This window comes from Maniola hyperantus, chromosome 7 (assembly GCF_902806685.2).
Source record: "Maniola hyperantus chromosome 7, iAphHyp1.2, whole genome shotgun sequence".
NCBI classification, from domain to species: domain Eukaryota; kingdom Metazoa; phylum Arthropoda; class Insecta; order Lepidoptera; family Nymphalidae; genus Maniola; species Maniola hyperantus.
This window is the reverse complement of record NC_048542.1, coordinates 9,636,401-9,651,767: the sequence shown is the minus strand read 5'-3', so window position 1 is coordinate 9,651,767 and position 15,367 is coordinate 9,636,401. Positions and strand designations below refer to the sequence as shown.

The 15,367-nt window shown below is 37.9% G+C and overlaps 2 protein-coding genes across 2 annotated transcripts; both read left to right on the top strand.

The window, feature by feature from the left end:
* Positions 1 to 607: 607 nt before the first annotated feature.
* On the top strand, positions 608 to 6,921 carry LOC117983778 (chymotrypsin-like elastase family member 2A). The gene is made up of 7 exons (XM_069499677.1): positions 608 to 889; positions 1,853 to 2,031; positions 3,592 to 3,805; positions 4,146 to 4,255; positions 4,641 to 4,808; positions 6,033 to 6,189; positions 6,576 to 6,921. Exons 1-7 carry the CDS (start codon positions 622 to 624, stop codon positions 6,806 to 6,808), a joined length of 1,329 nt encoding a protein of 442 aa, XP_069355778.1. The 5' UTR covers positions 608 to 621; the 3' UTR covers positions 6,809 to 6,921.
* Positions 6,922 to 8,014: 1,093 nt separating this feature from the next.
* Positions 8,015 to 14,573, top strand: LOC117984014 (chymotrypsin-C-like). Its single transcript, XM_069499678.1, has 8 exons — positions 8,015 to 8,174; positions 8,559 to 8,869; positions 9,286 to 9,462; positions 9,761 to 9,992; positions 10,068 to 10,177; positions 11,600 to 11,770; positions 13,064 to 13,223; positions 14,272 to 14,573. Exons 2-8 carry the CDS (start codon positions 8,624 to 8,626, stop codon positions 14,496 to 14,498), a joined length of 1,323 nt encoding a protein of 440 aa, XP_069355779.1. The 5' UTR covers positions 8,015 to 8,174; positions 8,559 to 8,623; the 3' UTR covers positions 14,499 to 14,573.
* Positions 14,574 to 15,367: the final 794 nt, after the last annotated feature.

Sequence of the window (15,367 nt, the reverse complement as noted above, 5' to 3'; positions counted from 1 at the left end):
CAATAGTATCTATAATTTTCTTTATTTGAAGACAGTGGTTGTGAACTAGAGTGTATTCTAGTGATAGAGTCTTATAAGTGGAGAATAGGTACCTATGCATAATCAAAATCAAAATCATTTTTTAAAATTCAATTAAACTTTTACGACTAGGTACTTTTGAATCGTCTAAACTTCTAAAGCATTTACCACTAATTCGGAATGCCTTTCCTACCGAGAAGAACCAGCAAGAAACTGGGCAGTTGCTTTTTTTAACCGACTTCCAAAATGGATGTGGTTCTCAATTCAGCCGAGTTTTTTTAACGTACTATGTAGTATGTACACCGATTTTTTCGAGGTTTCTTGAACGATTAATAAAATTTTTTTTAATCAACAGCAAAAGCTTCCGTGGTAGTCCCATAAAAATTCTGAATCCATCCTGGAAACTTCTTCTGATGATTAAAAAAATATATTTGCAAATCGGTCCAGTAACCTCGAAAAAATCGTTGTACAAACATTAAAAATAAAACGGGCCGAATTGAGAACCACCTCCTTTTTGGAAGTCTTTTAATAAGACTAAAGGCTACCTATTAAATTAAGTATAATATCTACTAATATGGGAAATTTCTAGGTTCCTACCAGAAGATGAAGCGAGTCTTACTAATCTTTACGTCTCTTTTAAAAGTCATCAACGGTAACAGTATCCCAAATGGCATGCCTTATGGGAACCCAATTGTAGCTGTGTATCCTTGTAATGACTCGAGAGACATTGTTGTTTGGTATGATACTACACTACCCCCGAAAGAAAGGAACCAGTACTACTTGTACGCGAACAAAGCATTACCTTTACGCGCTGCTATCGAAGTTAAGTTCAATGCCGATGTGAATGTTATTATGCAAATTAGAACGGTAAGTTGATTAAATTATTAGTCTGGACTGATCGAAGGATTCTATCAAACCGAGTCTCCTGCGCGTAGTGTTTTTCTCTACACACACACATACAAAAAACCGGCCAAGTGCGAGTCAGGCTCGCACACTCAGTGTTCCGTACTACAGTCGTATTTTTTCGACATTTTTCACGATAATTTAAAAACTATGATGCATAAAAATAAATAAAAATCTGTTTTAGAATGTACAGGTAAAGCCCTTTCATATGATATCCCACTTGATATAGTTATCTTACTTCGAGTATTGAAAATACTAATTATTAATTCATGACCACAATTTAATTTTTTTGTGTGATCTAACCCTAAATTCACGGTTTTCAGATTTATCCCCTAAAGCCAGCTATAAGACCCACCTACCTGCCTAATTTCATGATTCTAGGTCAACGGGAAGTACCCTGTAGGTTTCTTGACAGACAGACAGACAGACAGACAGACAGACAGACAGACAGACAGACAGACAGACAGACAGACAGACAGACAACAAAGTGATCCTATAAGGGTTCCGTTTTTCTTTTTGAGGTACGGAACCCTAAAAACGTTTACACAAAACATTTCGTTTGGCGTTTCCATGCTCAGGTAATGTTTTCGTGTTTTCAAAAACAATCACCGTCAAAATGAGTTCGGCCGAAGAAGACGTGATTTCAGTTTTAGCAATTTGTAAGTAGATTGGTTTCGAAAAGAAAAGTATAAATTTTGAGTAAAACCCTACTTACTGGTATAATATTCAGAATCACTACCCTTATCAGTACCCTTATTATAAATGCGAAAGTGTGTGTTGTTTGTTGGTTAGTTCATTTATTGGTTTGTTGGTTTGTCCTTCAATCAAGTCGCAACAGTGCAACAGGTTGACGTGATTTTATTATGGCAAGTGATAGTATGAAATCATGGATAATGTTCTATCATAATTTTAGTTTATTTATTTAAGGCAGATAACACGTTCACGCCATATTCCATGAGGAATGGTACAGCGGTAACGCAACAATATAGAACGTCTGACCCGCATCACATTTTCTACGGCTACAAGGTGAAGGGAACTGCTCCCGGAAGGATCCCTTATGTAACCAGCTTCAAAATTAATAATGTGGAATACTGCAATCAACCAAATGTGGTAAGACACCTCGGTAAAATAATTTTCAGTTTTTGTGTACTGCGTTTGACTGACAAACATTGTAGAGAAAGAGCCTGTGTGGGCCAGACATTCGTTATTTTATAAAAGTTGAAAGTTTCTCTGCGCATTGCCCCCAACTCAGAGAGGAACGTTCAGCGACTATGAAGTTTCGATCAAGGTGGGTTTGGCAGATAACAAACAGACTTCTTGGGTGTCTGGCAGGGGGTTCGGTTGCCATGATACTAAGTGTCTGGCCATGCATGACGTTATTTTTAATACTATAAAAAAAGATTTTATATGTCTTTGTTTCGTGTTATCTGCCAAAGCAACCATGATCAAAACTTTATAGTAGCTGATTGTTCCTCCATAGCATAGAAACTTTCAGTTTTCATAAAATAGCGAAGGTCTGGACCTCACGGACTCTTAATCCGTTAGAGTCTATCTACAGATTGAATACCTGTAGTTGCTTATAAAGTTTCATTCAATCAATCACCCCCACAATTAACCTCGTTCACTGCTGGACACAATTGACACGGTCCTCCGCTTTCCTCATCAACCCACTGCCAGCTAGCTTCTTAATGTCTTAATGTCTTCAGCCCAGCGGGTTGGAGGTCATCACTAATTGTGCTTGCTGGTACGTGGTCTCGACTCCAGAACACGTCTGCTCTAGCAGTAATCGGATCTGCGAGAGTATAGACATGGCCTGCCCACTGCCACTTCAGCTTACTAATTTGTTGAGCTATGTTGGTTAAATTGGTTTTCCCACGGATTCTTCTTTCGTAACGGATTTTGTCCCTCAGAGAGACACTCAACATAGCTCACTCCGTATCACGCTGAGCATCCCTGCATTTGTGGACAAGACCAATAATTGTCTATGTCCACGTTTCATTGAGATTTTTTTTTTTCGTTTGGAAACTTGGTAGAAATTATTAAAAAATAAATTTAAAACATACGGATCTGTTTAAGTGTATCTTAGGTGTATGGTTTTGTAAATAGTATTAACTAATTAATACATTAATAAAAAGAAAAACCGAGCGTAAAAGTACCTATAACGTTGTCAATAATAACATAATTATCTAAATATATAAAATGAAAAGGTGACTGACTGACTGACTGACTGACTGATCTATCGACGCACAGCTCAAACTACTGGACGGATCGGGCTGAAATTTGGCAAGCCGATAGCTATTAAGACATAGGCATCCGCTAAGAAAGGATTTATGGAAATTCAACCCCAAGGGGGTGAAATGGGGGTTTGAAATTTGTGTAGTCCACGCGGACGAAGTCGCGAGCATAAGCTAGTTTAATATAATTCAATTCATAATAACATCTGTCAATGGCTGTACTCACGTATTTAGTCGACGTTAGCCCGACTAGTTTCAAACCCATCCGGGGTCCTTTTTCAAGAGTTCAGTTCGCGCACGCGTCGCGGTTGAGACTGCGCGCCGACGTCTACTAAATACGTGAGTACAGCCGTTGACAGATATTATATATAATGGAAATCACTCACGAGAGTTTAAACGCTAAAATATTTTATTCTACCTATTCCTCACATTTCAGCACTTTCTTGATGCATACGCTGCGAACACCGTCGATGATGAGACCCAGCAAAATTGCGGTAGACGCAAAATTGGACATGTCGAGCTGATTGTTAATGGCGCCCAAACAAAACCAGGGGATTGGCCGTGGCATGCGGCAGTATATAGATTTGACTATCCGTCTATTAAATATATCTGTGGTGGAACTCTTCTCTCTAAACATTTTGTTTTAACAGGTAAAGAAGTTACAAATTCCTTGGTCACAAAATAGACAGGCATTTATTTAAACTTGTCATCATCACAGAATATTATTATAATACAACTATCATCATTTAGTTCCTTTTAAAAACTTTTAAGTTTCTCTACATTAATTTTATGTGCTGTACTATACTTTTTTACCTACTTTACCCCTTTAGGGATTGAAATTTCAAAAATCCTTTCTAAGCCGATGTCTACCACATAATAGCTATCTGCATGCGAAATTGCAGCTCGATTAATCCAGTAGTTTGAGTTGTGCTTTGATAGATCAGTCAGTCAGTCAGTCAGTCAACTTTTCCTTTTATTTTATACCTACAGCTGCTCACTGCGCTAGTGTGAGGGGAGTCTCACTTTCGCCAGATATTTTGAGCGTTGTTCTTGGGAAATACAATTTGTATGGAGGCGATGTCGGATCTCAAGAAAGAGAAGTACGTATGTTTTTTAATCTCTTCACTTTCTCGTTGATTAAGGGACGTGTGGAATAGTTGCGATAGCGTATATAGGTACTTATAATATCATGTCAAACCAGTCATTGTGCTAGGTTAGCAGCGTTGTCTTAAATCGATAACTGGACGTGTAACCGAATTTGGAAAATCTGAATTCAACCTTTTTGCCTCCCCTGTGCCTCAAACAGATAAATATAAACAAAAGATTAGACTTACATCTGGTAATAATAATAACTGTTAAACTAAAGAGTTAAATCCCTTACCCTTGATTAACTTGTACGTGGGAGGATCTAGAAAGGGATGACAACCCTTAAGAATGAGTAATAGTATGAGAACTGAAACATCACAATTTTTTTTCCCTTATTAGGTTCACAGAATAATCATGCACGAAGAATTTCAATATCGGTTTGTGCATAATGACATTGCTCTTCTGAAGTTGAAGACTGAAGTTGTATTTACAGACTACATTCAACCGGCTTGTCTTTGGTACAACAAAGCTAGCGAAAAATTGCTGACTGATGAAATATCAGGAACGGTAAGCTAATATTAATAGCTAATATAGTAATAGCTATACAATGCCCTTCTTGCAACGGTGTTCCTGCTGTGTCTAACTTGAGCCTACCTACCTACCCTAATCTCAAAAGGAAGAGGCGTCTTTTTAGCAAGCCCAACAATATGTCCCAACCTTGCTGTCTATTAGAGATGATTGTAATGTAAACTGATGTACTTAATTATAATTTATCTATACTGATAAAACTGCTCATACCTGATAGAAATCAAGCTTATCTCGTTTTTTTTTAATTTATAGACTAGCGCTTGGCTGCAATCAGACCTGGGTAGCAAGTGATGATGCAGCCTAAGATGGAGCGCGCTTGCCTAGAAGATGCCTATTCACTCTTGTCTTGAAGGTAGCCATATTATAATTCGGTGGGAAAACTGATGCTGGAAGGGTGTTCCAAATCTTGGCGGTTCGAATCAGAAATGAGGAGGCAAATTGCTTCTTACGTATCCGGGGAATTTCGACTACGTACGGGTGCAGACCTTGGCGATACCTTGCGGTACGATAGTAGAAAGATGAAGGAGGAATGAGGTTGAAAAGTTCTTCAGTACACTCTCCGAAATATATCCTGTAAAATACCGAAAGACATGCTACTTTGCGCCGATGTTCCAAACCTTGCAGTTTAGAATTGACCAGCGCTTCGTCACCAATGATTCGTCTGGCGCGACGGTCCACCGAATCCAATGCATCAAGCTGATACTGGGCAGAGCCATCCTATAAATGGCTGCAGTACTCCATGCACGATCGAACTTGTGCTTGGTACAGGGTAAGAAGCTGTTTCGGCGTGAAGTACCGTTTGACTTTGTTGAGGATGCCAAGTTTCTTGCCTACAGTTTTTGCTTTGGATTCGATGCACTGTCCAAAGTTGAGATTGGACGATATGTTCGTATGTGGTATGTGTTTTTTGAAAAGCACCAATAAAAACAAAACAGGTGAGTCCAAACTCAACGATTCTGCTATAGCCATTCGAGAATTCCAATGCCCACAGAGATGCATCATCAGAGACGCTTAATGGTACCTAACAATAATCATCTACTTATTGTAATTCAAACCATCTGGTTTGGGCTACAATGCACATTACACTAAGTAAATAGGAAAATAAGACTTTTTACCAATTTCAACGGAATGACGGCATACGAATAAGTCAAATTAATAAAAAAAGATTTTGAAATGATAATACACATGTTGGTTTTGTTACAGGTTGTAGGCTGGGGTTTCGACAGCACTGACCACCTATCACGCACCATCCGACAAGCGCAAATGCCCATAGTAGCAGATAGTGTTTGCATGACAAGTAACCCGAACTTTTACACTTCCATTCTTACCGATATGAAATTCTGCGCTGGTTACCGCAATCGTAAGATTTTCATTACATATTCCATTTCCTGGTACTATCAAGAATTTTTCATCTTATGGCTTAAAATACCACTACTTAATAGGTATAGGTTTTTATTCTTGATTTAGTGTTTTTCCACTAAGGTCTGCGGCATCTTCTATATTTATATATTCTTTAATTGCTCTATCCTTGACTGCAATCCCCCTAGTGGTAAGTGATGATGCAGTCCAAGATGAAACAGGGCTAACTTGGAAGGGGTATGGTGGTTTCATCAAACCCATACTTTTCTACTTGGCATCATACCGGAACACTAAATCGCTTGGTGGCACGGCTTTGCCGGTAAGTAACTAGCCACGGATGAAACCACTCACCAGACCAGGTATAATTTAATCAATTATATTTGACAGATACTTCGGCCTGTAATGGAGATAGTGGCAGCGCTTTCCAAGTCTTCATTCCAGACATGGTGCAACGAAACGTAGACACACGCAATCCAGGGACATGGCTTGTTAGAGGCATAGTATCACTTACAGTTTCCCGGGAAGACGCCGCTATATGTGACCCAGACCAGTATGTGGTGTTCACAGATGTTGCCAAGTATCTCACTTGGATAAAAAATTATGTTTTGGATTACGAATAGACCTATAGGTACTGGTGCCGATTTGGGTGACTTTTATATACCGACTAGAATATCACATTTTTTCTACTGATATAATTTGGAATAGTAACGGTGAAACGCGACAGACGTTATTAAACGTGAAATAAAAGGGTGTTTGTTTCTTGGTTTGTCCTATAACCCCGCCGCAACGGAGCAACGCAACGGATCGATTTGATTTTTATATGTATACTAAGTAGGTAAAGGTAGTTAAAGACCTGGAGAGAAACATATTCTTCTTTTATCCCGGAAAATCAGCGGGGTTCCAAAGGGATCTAGAAAAGTCCTAAAATCCACGCGGACGAAGTCGCAAGCATCATTAATTAGTTTTTCATGTTATGTCGTCCTGCTTCTAAAAAGCAGTTAAAAAGCAAAAGTAGTTTTGAGTAATAGCCAAAAAATGTGAGAATTTGCAAAAATTTATGTTTCTAAAAAATAATGCCAGAAGAAATACCTAAGGTTTTGGTTAGTCTTAACTCCTTCTAGTCAAGTCAAATTAGCGAACCTTGAATAACTTATGAAACATGGATGAAATTTTCTGTGACTTTTGAGCCAACATTTAGAACGCCAAAATGAAGTATTCCAAAATTCAGCTTATTTCCTCTAATCCCGATATTGATTTTAGATTTTTAAGAAACATCAGTTTTCAATGTCCCAGGATTTAGCGAAGAAAATTCCTTTTGTGAAGAAAATCTGCTCATTTTATTATGGAGGGCTTTGATATCTCCGTTTTCACAGATTGTTAACATTACTAGGGGCTCAAAATCCGTAACCATTTATACATTACTAGATGATGCCCGCGACTTCGTACGCATGGATTTAAAATCCTGTGGGAACTCTTTGATTTTCCGGGATAAAAAGCAGCCTATGTCTTTCCCCGGAATGCAAGCTATGTCTGTACCAAATTTCGACAAAATCGGTTGAACGGATGGGCCGTGAAAAGCTAGCAGACAGACGGACACACTTTCGCATTTATAATATTAGTATGGATAAGCTCTACTGGTCAAAAGAACTACTAATAAATGTACTGAAGTTTCAGTAGGTACATTCTACAGCATTGCTCGCTGTACAAAACTAGATCACGCGTGGAGAAGTGAAGAGCAGACGGTAGGTACCTACATCGCATACCACGCGAGTCTTTAAGCTAGTATGCACGTCTAACAGGTTCTTTAGACTGCTGAGGATGAGGAAAATACATCAAAAGATCAATTTTTTATGCAAAAATGTTTAATTTGCGTCATTTCAATACCTGTTGATATTGAAATCCAAAACCAGTTGGTAGGTATCTTCATTTGTCAAGAGTCAAGACCTACACAGTATAGTTGAGTGTTTTGGTGAATATAAACCGCAAGTAAGTATCGAGAAATACATAATAAATATTTACAATTTAATTTTATATTAAATAAATACTAAGGCAGAAAGGGCCAAGAGGCGCAAATATTAGAATATAGAAAATAGTTTCATATTTGTGCCTTTTGGGGTGGAGACCATGGGTTCGTGGGGTGAGGATACTAGATCCTTTTTTAAGGACCTTTCATCCCATCTCGCGGAATCCACGGGGGATCGGAGGGCTAGCAGTTACTTCGGTCAGCATATTAGTCTGGCCATTCAACGAGGTACCTAACGCTGCCAGCGTTCTGGGCACCCTGCCTCGTCACGGTGGTTTAGATGATATTTTCGATCTGTAATTTTTTACGTTCAATTGTTTAAATTCATTTTATGTTGTTTTTTTTAGATTTAAATACATTGTATTAATTAATAATAATTGTTTGATACAAAATAATATTGAAAGTAATAGCAATGAAGCAACTGATAATAATACTGCTAGCGATTGCTATAGTGGAAGTCAGCATACAGCAAGAGTCAATTTTGATAAATCCAGCGGTCGGATATGCACCATGTACTGATGACTATGATATTTACATAAATTATGAACCTGGGCTACCTCCTGAGGAAGAAAATAAATACAATCTCAGTATAAGCAAAAATTTTCCGTTGCATACTAATATAATAATAACGTTCGACTCTGATGCAAGCATTACGTTGGTAAGCATAATATTTTATGGCACTTACAGCCGCACTTAGAGTCGCTAATCGTTACTTAAGATTGACTTAAAACGAGACAGATTTATGTGAGAGATTTAGCTCTGTATCGTTTTAACTAAACTTAAGTAACGATTTACTATGCGACTCTGCGTGCGGCTGTTACTCTTGTAGGTAATTGCACTGATTTCGAAACTATCCCTTGAATTGCATGATTTAACTAGCTTATGCTTGCGACTGGTGGGAGGCTTCAGCCGTGGCTAGTTACCATCCTACCGGCAAAGCCGTGCCGCCAAGCGATTTAGCGTTCCGGTACGATGCAGTGTAGAAACCAAAGGGGCACGGGATTAATAAAAACTTATCAAAAAAAAAAATTTTCATGACTTAATCTTAATTTTTTTTTTAAATTTTCGTTTCAGGAGGACAAAAGTTATGCAAGAGTGTCTCTCAACTATTACAATTCATTCACCATACGATTTTTTAAACCACACGATGGAATTAAATTTACTGTGAAGGGACTCACACCGGGAGTTGTTCCTTATATAACAAGTCTTGTGATTAATAGTAAGGAATATTGCGCTAAACCTTATGATCTGGTAAGTAGCTTCGTCCTTACATGTTCCTGATTTTAATTAGAGTTTGCTTACTGAAGTGAAAACTTCTTTTGGCGTGTTGAACAATTTTTGGATGGGTAAACACTTCAAGGTCGCGTCACCGACATGCTAATTTTATTAGCTTACATAGTTAGCTAGTTAGGGAACAATAATGTTAACATTATTGTTCCCTAACTCAATCTATTAGGGTTAAAATTTTAGGGTTTCGCATCCGAAGGGACGGAGGCTTAGCTTTGGGTACGGCACCCTAAAAATAAAATATGGACATAACTTTTTTCAGGGACATCTAGACTACTACATACAAGGATTTCAAGATACGGCCGAGAGTCCAGATAGGACACCAAAGGGGAACTGTGGTAGACGTCAAGTGACGCACACGGAGTTGATTGTCAATGGAGCCACCACCAAGCCAGGAGACTGGCCTTGGCATGTAGCTTTGTATAAAATTGATCATGCCAATATAAAATACATCTGCGGTGGAACACTGATTTCCAAGAATCATGTATTAACAGGTCTGTAGTTAATAACAAATCTAAATATATAAAACAAAAAGGTGAAAATGAATAAACAATCGTCTTTTTGCACAGCTGCACATTGTGTTACATTAAGAAGTGTACCTGTATTGCCAGAAACTATCAGTGTGGTCCTCGGGAAATTCAACTTGATTGGAGGAGACACCGAATCCCAAGAAAGAGAAGTAAGTTATTTTTAAAAAAACCGGCCAAGTGCGAGTCAGGCTCGCGCATCGAAGGTTCCGTACTACAGTCGTATTTTTTCGATATTTTGCACGATAATTCAAAAACTATGATGCATAAAAATAAATAAAAATCTGTTTTAGAATGCACAGGTGAACCTTTCATTGATAGCCCACTTGATATTATAGTTATTTTACTTTGAAAATTGAAAATCCTAATTATTAGTTCATGACGACAATTTTTTTTTGAGTGATGTAGGTAACCACAAATTCACGGTTTTCAGATTGTTTCCCGAATGTCTGCTATAAGACCTACCTACCTGCCAAATTTCATGATTCTAGGTCAACGGGAAGTGACCTGTAGGTTTCTTGACAGACCGACAGACAGACAGACAGACAGACAACAAAGTGATCCTATAAGGGTTCCGTTTTTCCTTTTGAGGTACGGAACCCTAAAAACATGTAAATAATGATCTAGACTAGCGTTTCCCATTTGCCGGGTCGCAACCCGGGCCGGTACGGGCTGCATTGTTTTAAAAATATTACCAACTATCGATAATATTATTACTATTAATAAATGTGTATTATTTTACCTAATGGAACCAGCTTGGGTCAAAAAATGTTAAGTGGGTCACGAAGGGGCAATGTGAAAATTACCGGGCCATGGCAGAGCAATGTTTGGGAAACACTGATCTAGACTAAACGCGTCAGCACAAAATGATGTGGACTGAGACTTAAAATTCCTCAGTTGAAGTTGTTGCAGCGGTGCATTCACTCTACTCGTACTGCCAGGTATAGAAAAACTACGAGGCTCACCACTCAGCATCTATTCAACAAACTTATTGATAACAGAGTGAACTATTTAATAAGGTACTACTCGGATATAATGATTGTTACAAGCCCTTGCCTTCGCCTTCATCCACGTTTGAAATGAGGTGCATTCGAGTACCTACCTACTATTGGTCCAATTTTGATAAATTGGATCAGTATTGTGATCTTTTCACGGATCATCCATTCAACCGTTTTAATTGATATTTGGTACAGAGATAGCACTTGCATCCCGGGGAAGGACATAGGCTAATTTTTATCCCGAAAAAGCAAAGAGTTCCCTCGGGATTTTCAAAAACCTAAATCCACGCGTACAAAGTCGTGGGCGTCATGAAGAAGTACGTCTTAATAAAGATGTTCAAGCACGACATTTACCCGTACCACGACCCGACCATAATATGAGAGATTAATCTTATCATTCACGTTACGTTACCTAAACTTATCTTTTGTTTACTATGTAGTATGGTTTCATAAGCTACATACAAACAGAATATCAGACCAATTTTAACAATTTTCTATTAACAGTGAAGAGTAATTACTTACATCAATGCATCAAACTACTGGAAAGATTATAAAACTATTCTATAAATGTTTCAGGTGTATAGTTTGACTGTTCATCAAGATTTTAATCACAAGCGTTTAGATAGTGATATCGCTCTCCTAAAACTGAAATCTGAAGCAGTGTTTAATGATTACATACAACCTGCGTGCATATGGTACCCGAAAGCTGTTGACAGACTACCAAGCTCTTCTGATATTTACGGAACGGTAAGTTATGTGTATCAATCCGTACCCTTATATAAATGCGAAAGTGTGTTTGTTTGTTGGTTTGTTGGTTTGTCCTTCAATCACGTCGCAATGGTGCAATGGATTGACGTGATTTTTTGCATGGGTGTAGATAAAGACCTGGAGAGTGACATAGGCTACTTTTTATCCCGGAAAATCAAAGAGTTCCCACGGGATTTTAAAAAACCTAATGCCACGCGAAGGAAGTCGCGGGCACCAGCCAGTAATCTATAAAAGCTGTGATAGCCTAGTGGTTAGGACGTCCGCCTTCTAATCGGAGGTCGGGGGTTCGACCCGGGCACGCACCTCTAACTTTCGGAGTTAGTGCGTTTTAATTAATTAAATTAATAAATATCACTTCCTTTAACGTTGAAGGAAAACATCGTGAGGAAACCTGCATGCCTGAGAGTTCTCCTTAATATTCTCAAAGGTGTGTGAAGTCTACCAATCCGCACATGGCCAGCGTGGTAGACTATGGCCAAAATCCTTCTCACTCTGAGAGGAGACCCTCTGTAGTGAGCCGGCGATGGGTTGATGACATATCAATAATAGTTAGTTATTAGTTATTAATAGTTAGTTAGTTCCTTTCAGTTGAGTAGAAAAAACAAAATCACAGGCAATAATGACGCTAGCCGTATCTACACAGTATTATAATTAAATATGTAATGCAATTTTTTGAGAAATTTCAAATTAACTCAAGAATTCCTGAAATATTTGTTTACTGAGACAAAATATTATGTACAAAAGTGTGTCTAATCATGTAAAATGTTATAAAACTTTTATAGCAAAGTACCTACATAGGCACTTATTTTTAAAAAAATAATAAATAGCACTTGTGCACACTATTAAAAAATTGGTAGGTCGCTTCTAGCGCAGTCAAGGGCTTTACTTACTTTTCATCGAATAAAACTAAAAATGTTTTAAGACCATGTAAGTAAGTTGTAACATATAGATCTACTAAAAAATAGTTTTGTAGCATGTTACATGGTTATGCTATATATCATCATCAACCAATAGACGTCCACTGCTGGACATAGGTCTCTTGTCTGCCACGGTCTTCCGCCGCCTGGATCCAGCGGCTCCCTGCGTCTCGTCTGATGTCGTCCCTCTACCTAGTGGGGGTCTTCCAACGCTGCGTCTTCCGGCGTATGCTATATATAATTTTATGGTATTTTACAAAAACAGGGATAAATCTGGTTATTTCTGGTTATTAAGCTTCTATTATAATTAAATCTGGTTATTTCTGGTTATTAAGCTTCTATTATAATTTTTCAGATTGTGGGATGGGGATTCGAGAATACAGATGCTCTAGCACCGCAACTTCGCCAAGCCAAAATGCCCATAATATCAGAGAGTAATTGTTTAAAGAGTAACCCTCTCTTCTACGCCAAACTTCTCACAGACAACAAAAAGTTCTGTGCTGGATACCACAATGGTAATTTTTCATTAAATTATTTATTACTACTGAGGAATAAGCCGAGAAAAAAACGTCACTGTTAAATTCACCCTTTCCACCGAAAACTATTTTTACGTACCGATTTCCTGAAAAGCTTGTGCTAGGAGTAGGTTTGGTAACAGTTCCATGCGTAGGGTTTGAACCGAGACGTGCGCACCATCAGATTTCAGCCCGATCCTTAACCGTTGAGCTATTGAGGCTAAAGGTATGATTCTGAACCACGCTGCACGCAGCAGCGCTGCCGCATCAGTGCTGTCACCAGCTGTCACAGTCCTGTCGCGGCACTACTGGTCCCCATACAATCTCTATAAGCTTATATGAGATTACATTCCGAGCTAGGCAGCAATGTCGCGGCAGCAATGTAGCGGAACATTAGCCACGCGCCAAAACACCCTTGTCGGACTATATATACATTTTCTTTTTGGAAACAAAGACCATATTATCTACTTCGTTAAACCAATTATTAATGGGAGCTATTTAATTTTAAATTCTTGGTTTAGCAGCAACGACTTTTTGTGTGAACATCTTCTCTTTTTAGGGTTCCGTACCTCAAAAGGAAAAACGGAACCCTTATAGGATCACTTTGTTGTCTGTCTGTCTGTCTGTCTGTCGAGAAACCTACAGGGTACTTCCCGTTGACCTAGAATCATGAAATTTGGTAGGTAGGTGGGTCTTATAGCTGGTGTTAGGGGAAAAATCTAAAAACCGTGAATTTGTGATTATATCACACAAAAAAAAATTAAATTGTGGTCATGAACTAATAATTAGTATTTTCATATTTCGAAGTAAGATAACTATATCAAATGGGGTTATTATATCAAAGGTCTTCACTTGTACATTCTAAAATAGATTTTTATTTATTTTTATGTATCACAGTTTTTGAATTATCGTGCAAAATGTCGAAAAAATACGACTGTTGTACGGAATCCTCGTTGAGCGAGCCTAACTCGCACTTGGCCGGTTTTTTATTTTTGCGGTTATTTCAATATCGCGAGTAATGTGAATAATGTGAATGATAATTTTGCAGGAACCTCAGCATGCAATGGTGACAGTGGAAGCGGATTCCAAGTGTTCCTTCCAGATAAAGAACGTGATGACAATCCAGATGCCGTCGGTGCTTGGTACATACGAGGAATCGTATCTGTCACATTGTCAAGAGTTGATGAAGCCATATGCAATCCTAATGAATACGTAGTTTTCACAGACATTGAAAAGTACAAAACCTGGATCGACAATAATATTAACGATATGTGATACTCTGATAATGTTTTGCAGGTTTTTTACAATTTACATTTTTGTGTTCCATTTTTTCTATTAAATATTTTGTTACACTTATTTTTAATTTCATTATAAAACTAGACCCACTATGCCCACGACTTCGTCTGCGTGGTTTTTTTTGAAAATCCCACAATCTAAATATTATATAAAAAGAAAAGGTGACTGACTGACTGACTGGTCTATCAAAGCGCAGCTCAAACTACTGGACGGATCGGGCTGAAATTTGCCATGACGATGGCTATTATGACGTAGGCATCCGTTAAGAAAGGAGTTTTGAAAATTCAACCCCTAAGGGGGTGAAATAGGGATTTGAAATTTGTGTACTCCACGCGGACGAAGTGGCGAGCATAAGCTAGTCTTAGTATAAAATGTAGGTAAGTAGCCTATATGTTATAAACTTATCTGCATTCAAAATTTCGGTCAAATCTGTTTAATTATTGTGACGTGATGGGATAACACACATTAAAATTTTCACATTTTTTCTAATACTAGGATTAGAATAGAAAATAATAGTAATTGTTATGACTAGAATTTCAACTAGTTTCAATTAAATTCAGTTTTAAATTGTTTTTTAATTTTTATAAAATATAATACATCTTTTGAAATTGAAACACTTATTAGAATAGTTTATTATTTCTCGATGTTTTCTTTATCAAATAAAGTAAAGTTTTGGGTATCAATAATTACCATAACAGGGAAGACGTGGCAAGCAAAAGCTTTTTCCAATAGTTTCAATATAACTGTACTTACCAGTTAATTCCGTGTACTGAAGGTTAAATTAGGTTATCAAGAAACAACAATCATCCATTTCAATAACATAACCAACAATATTTTTGCTGTGTAGA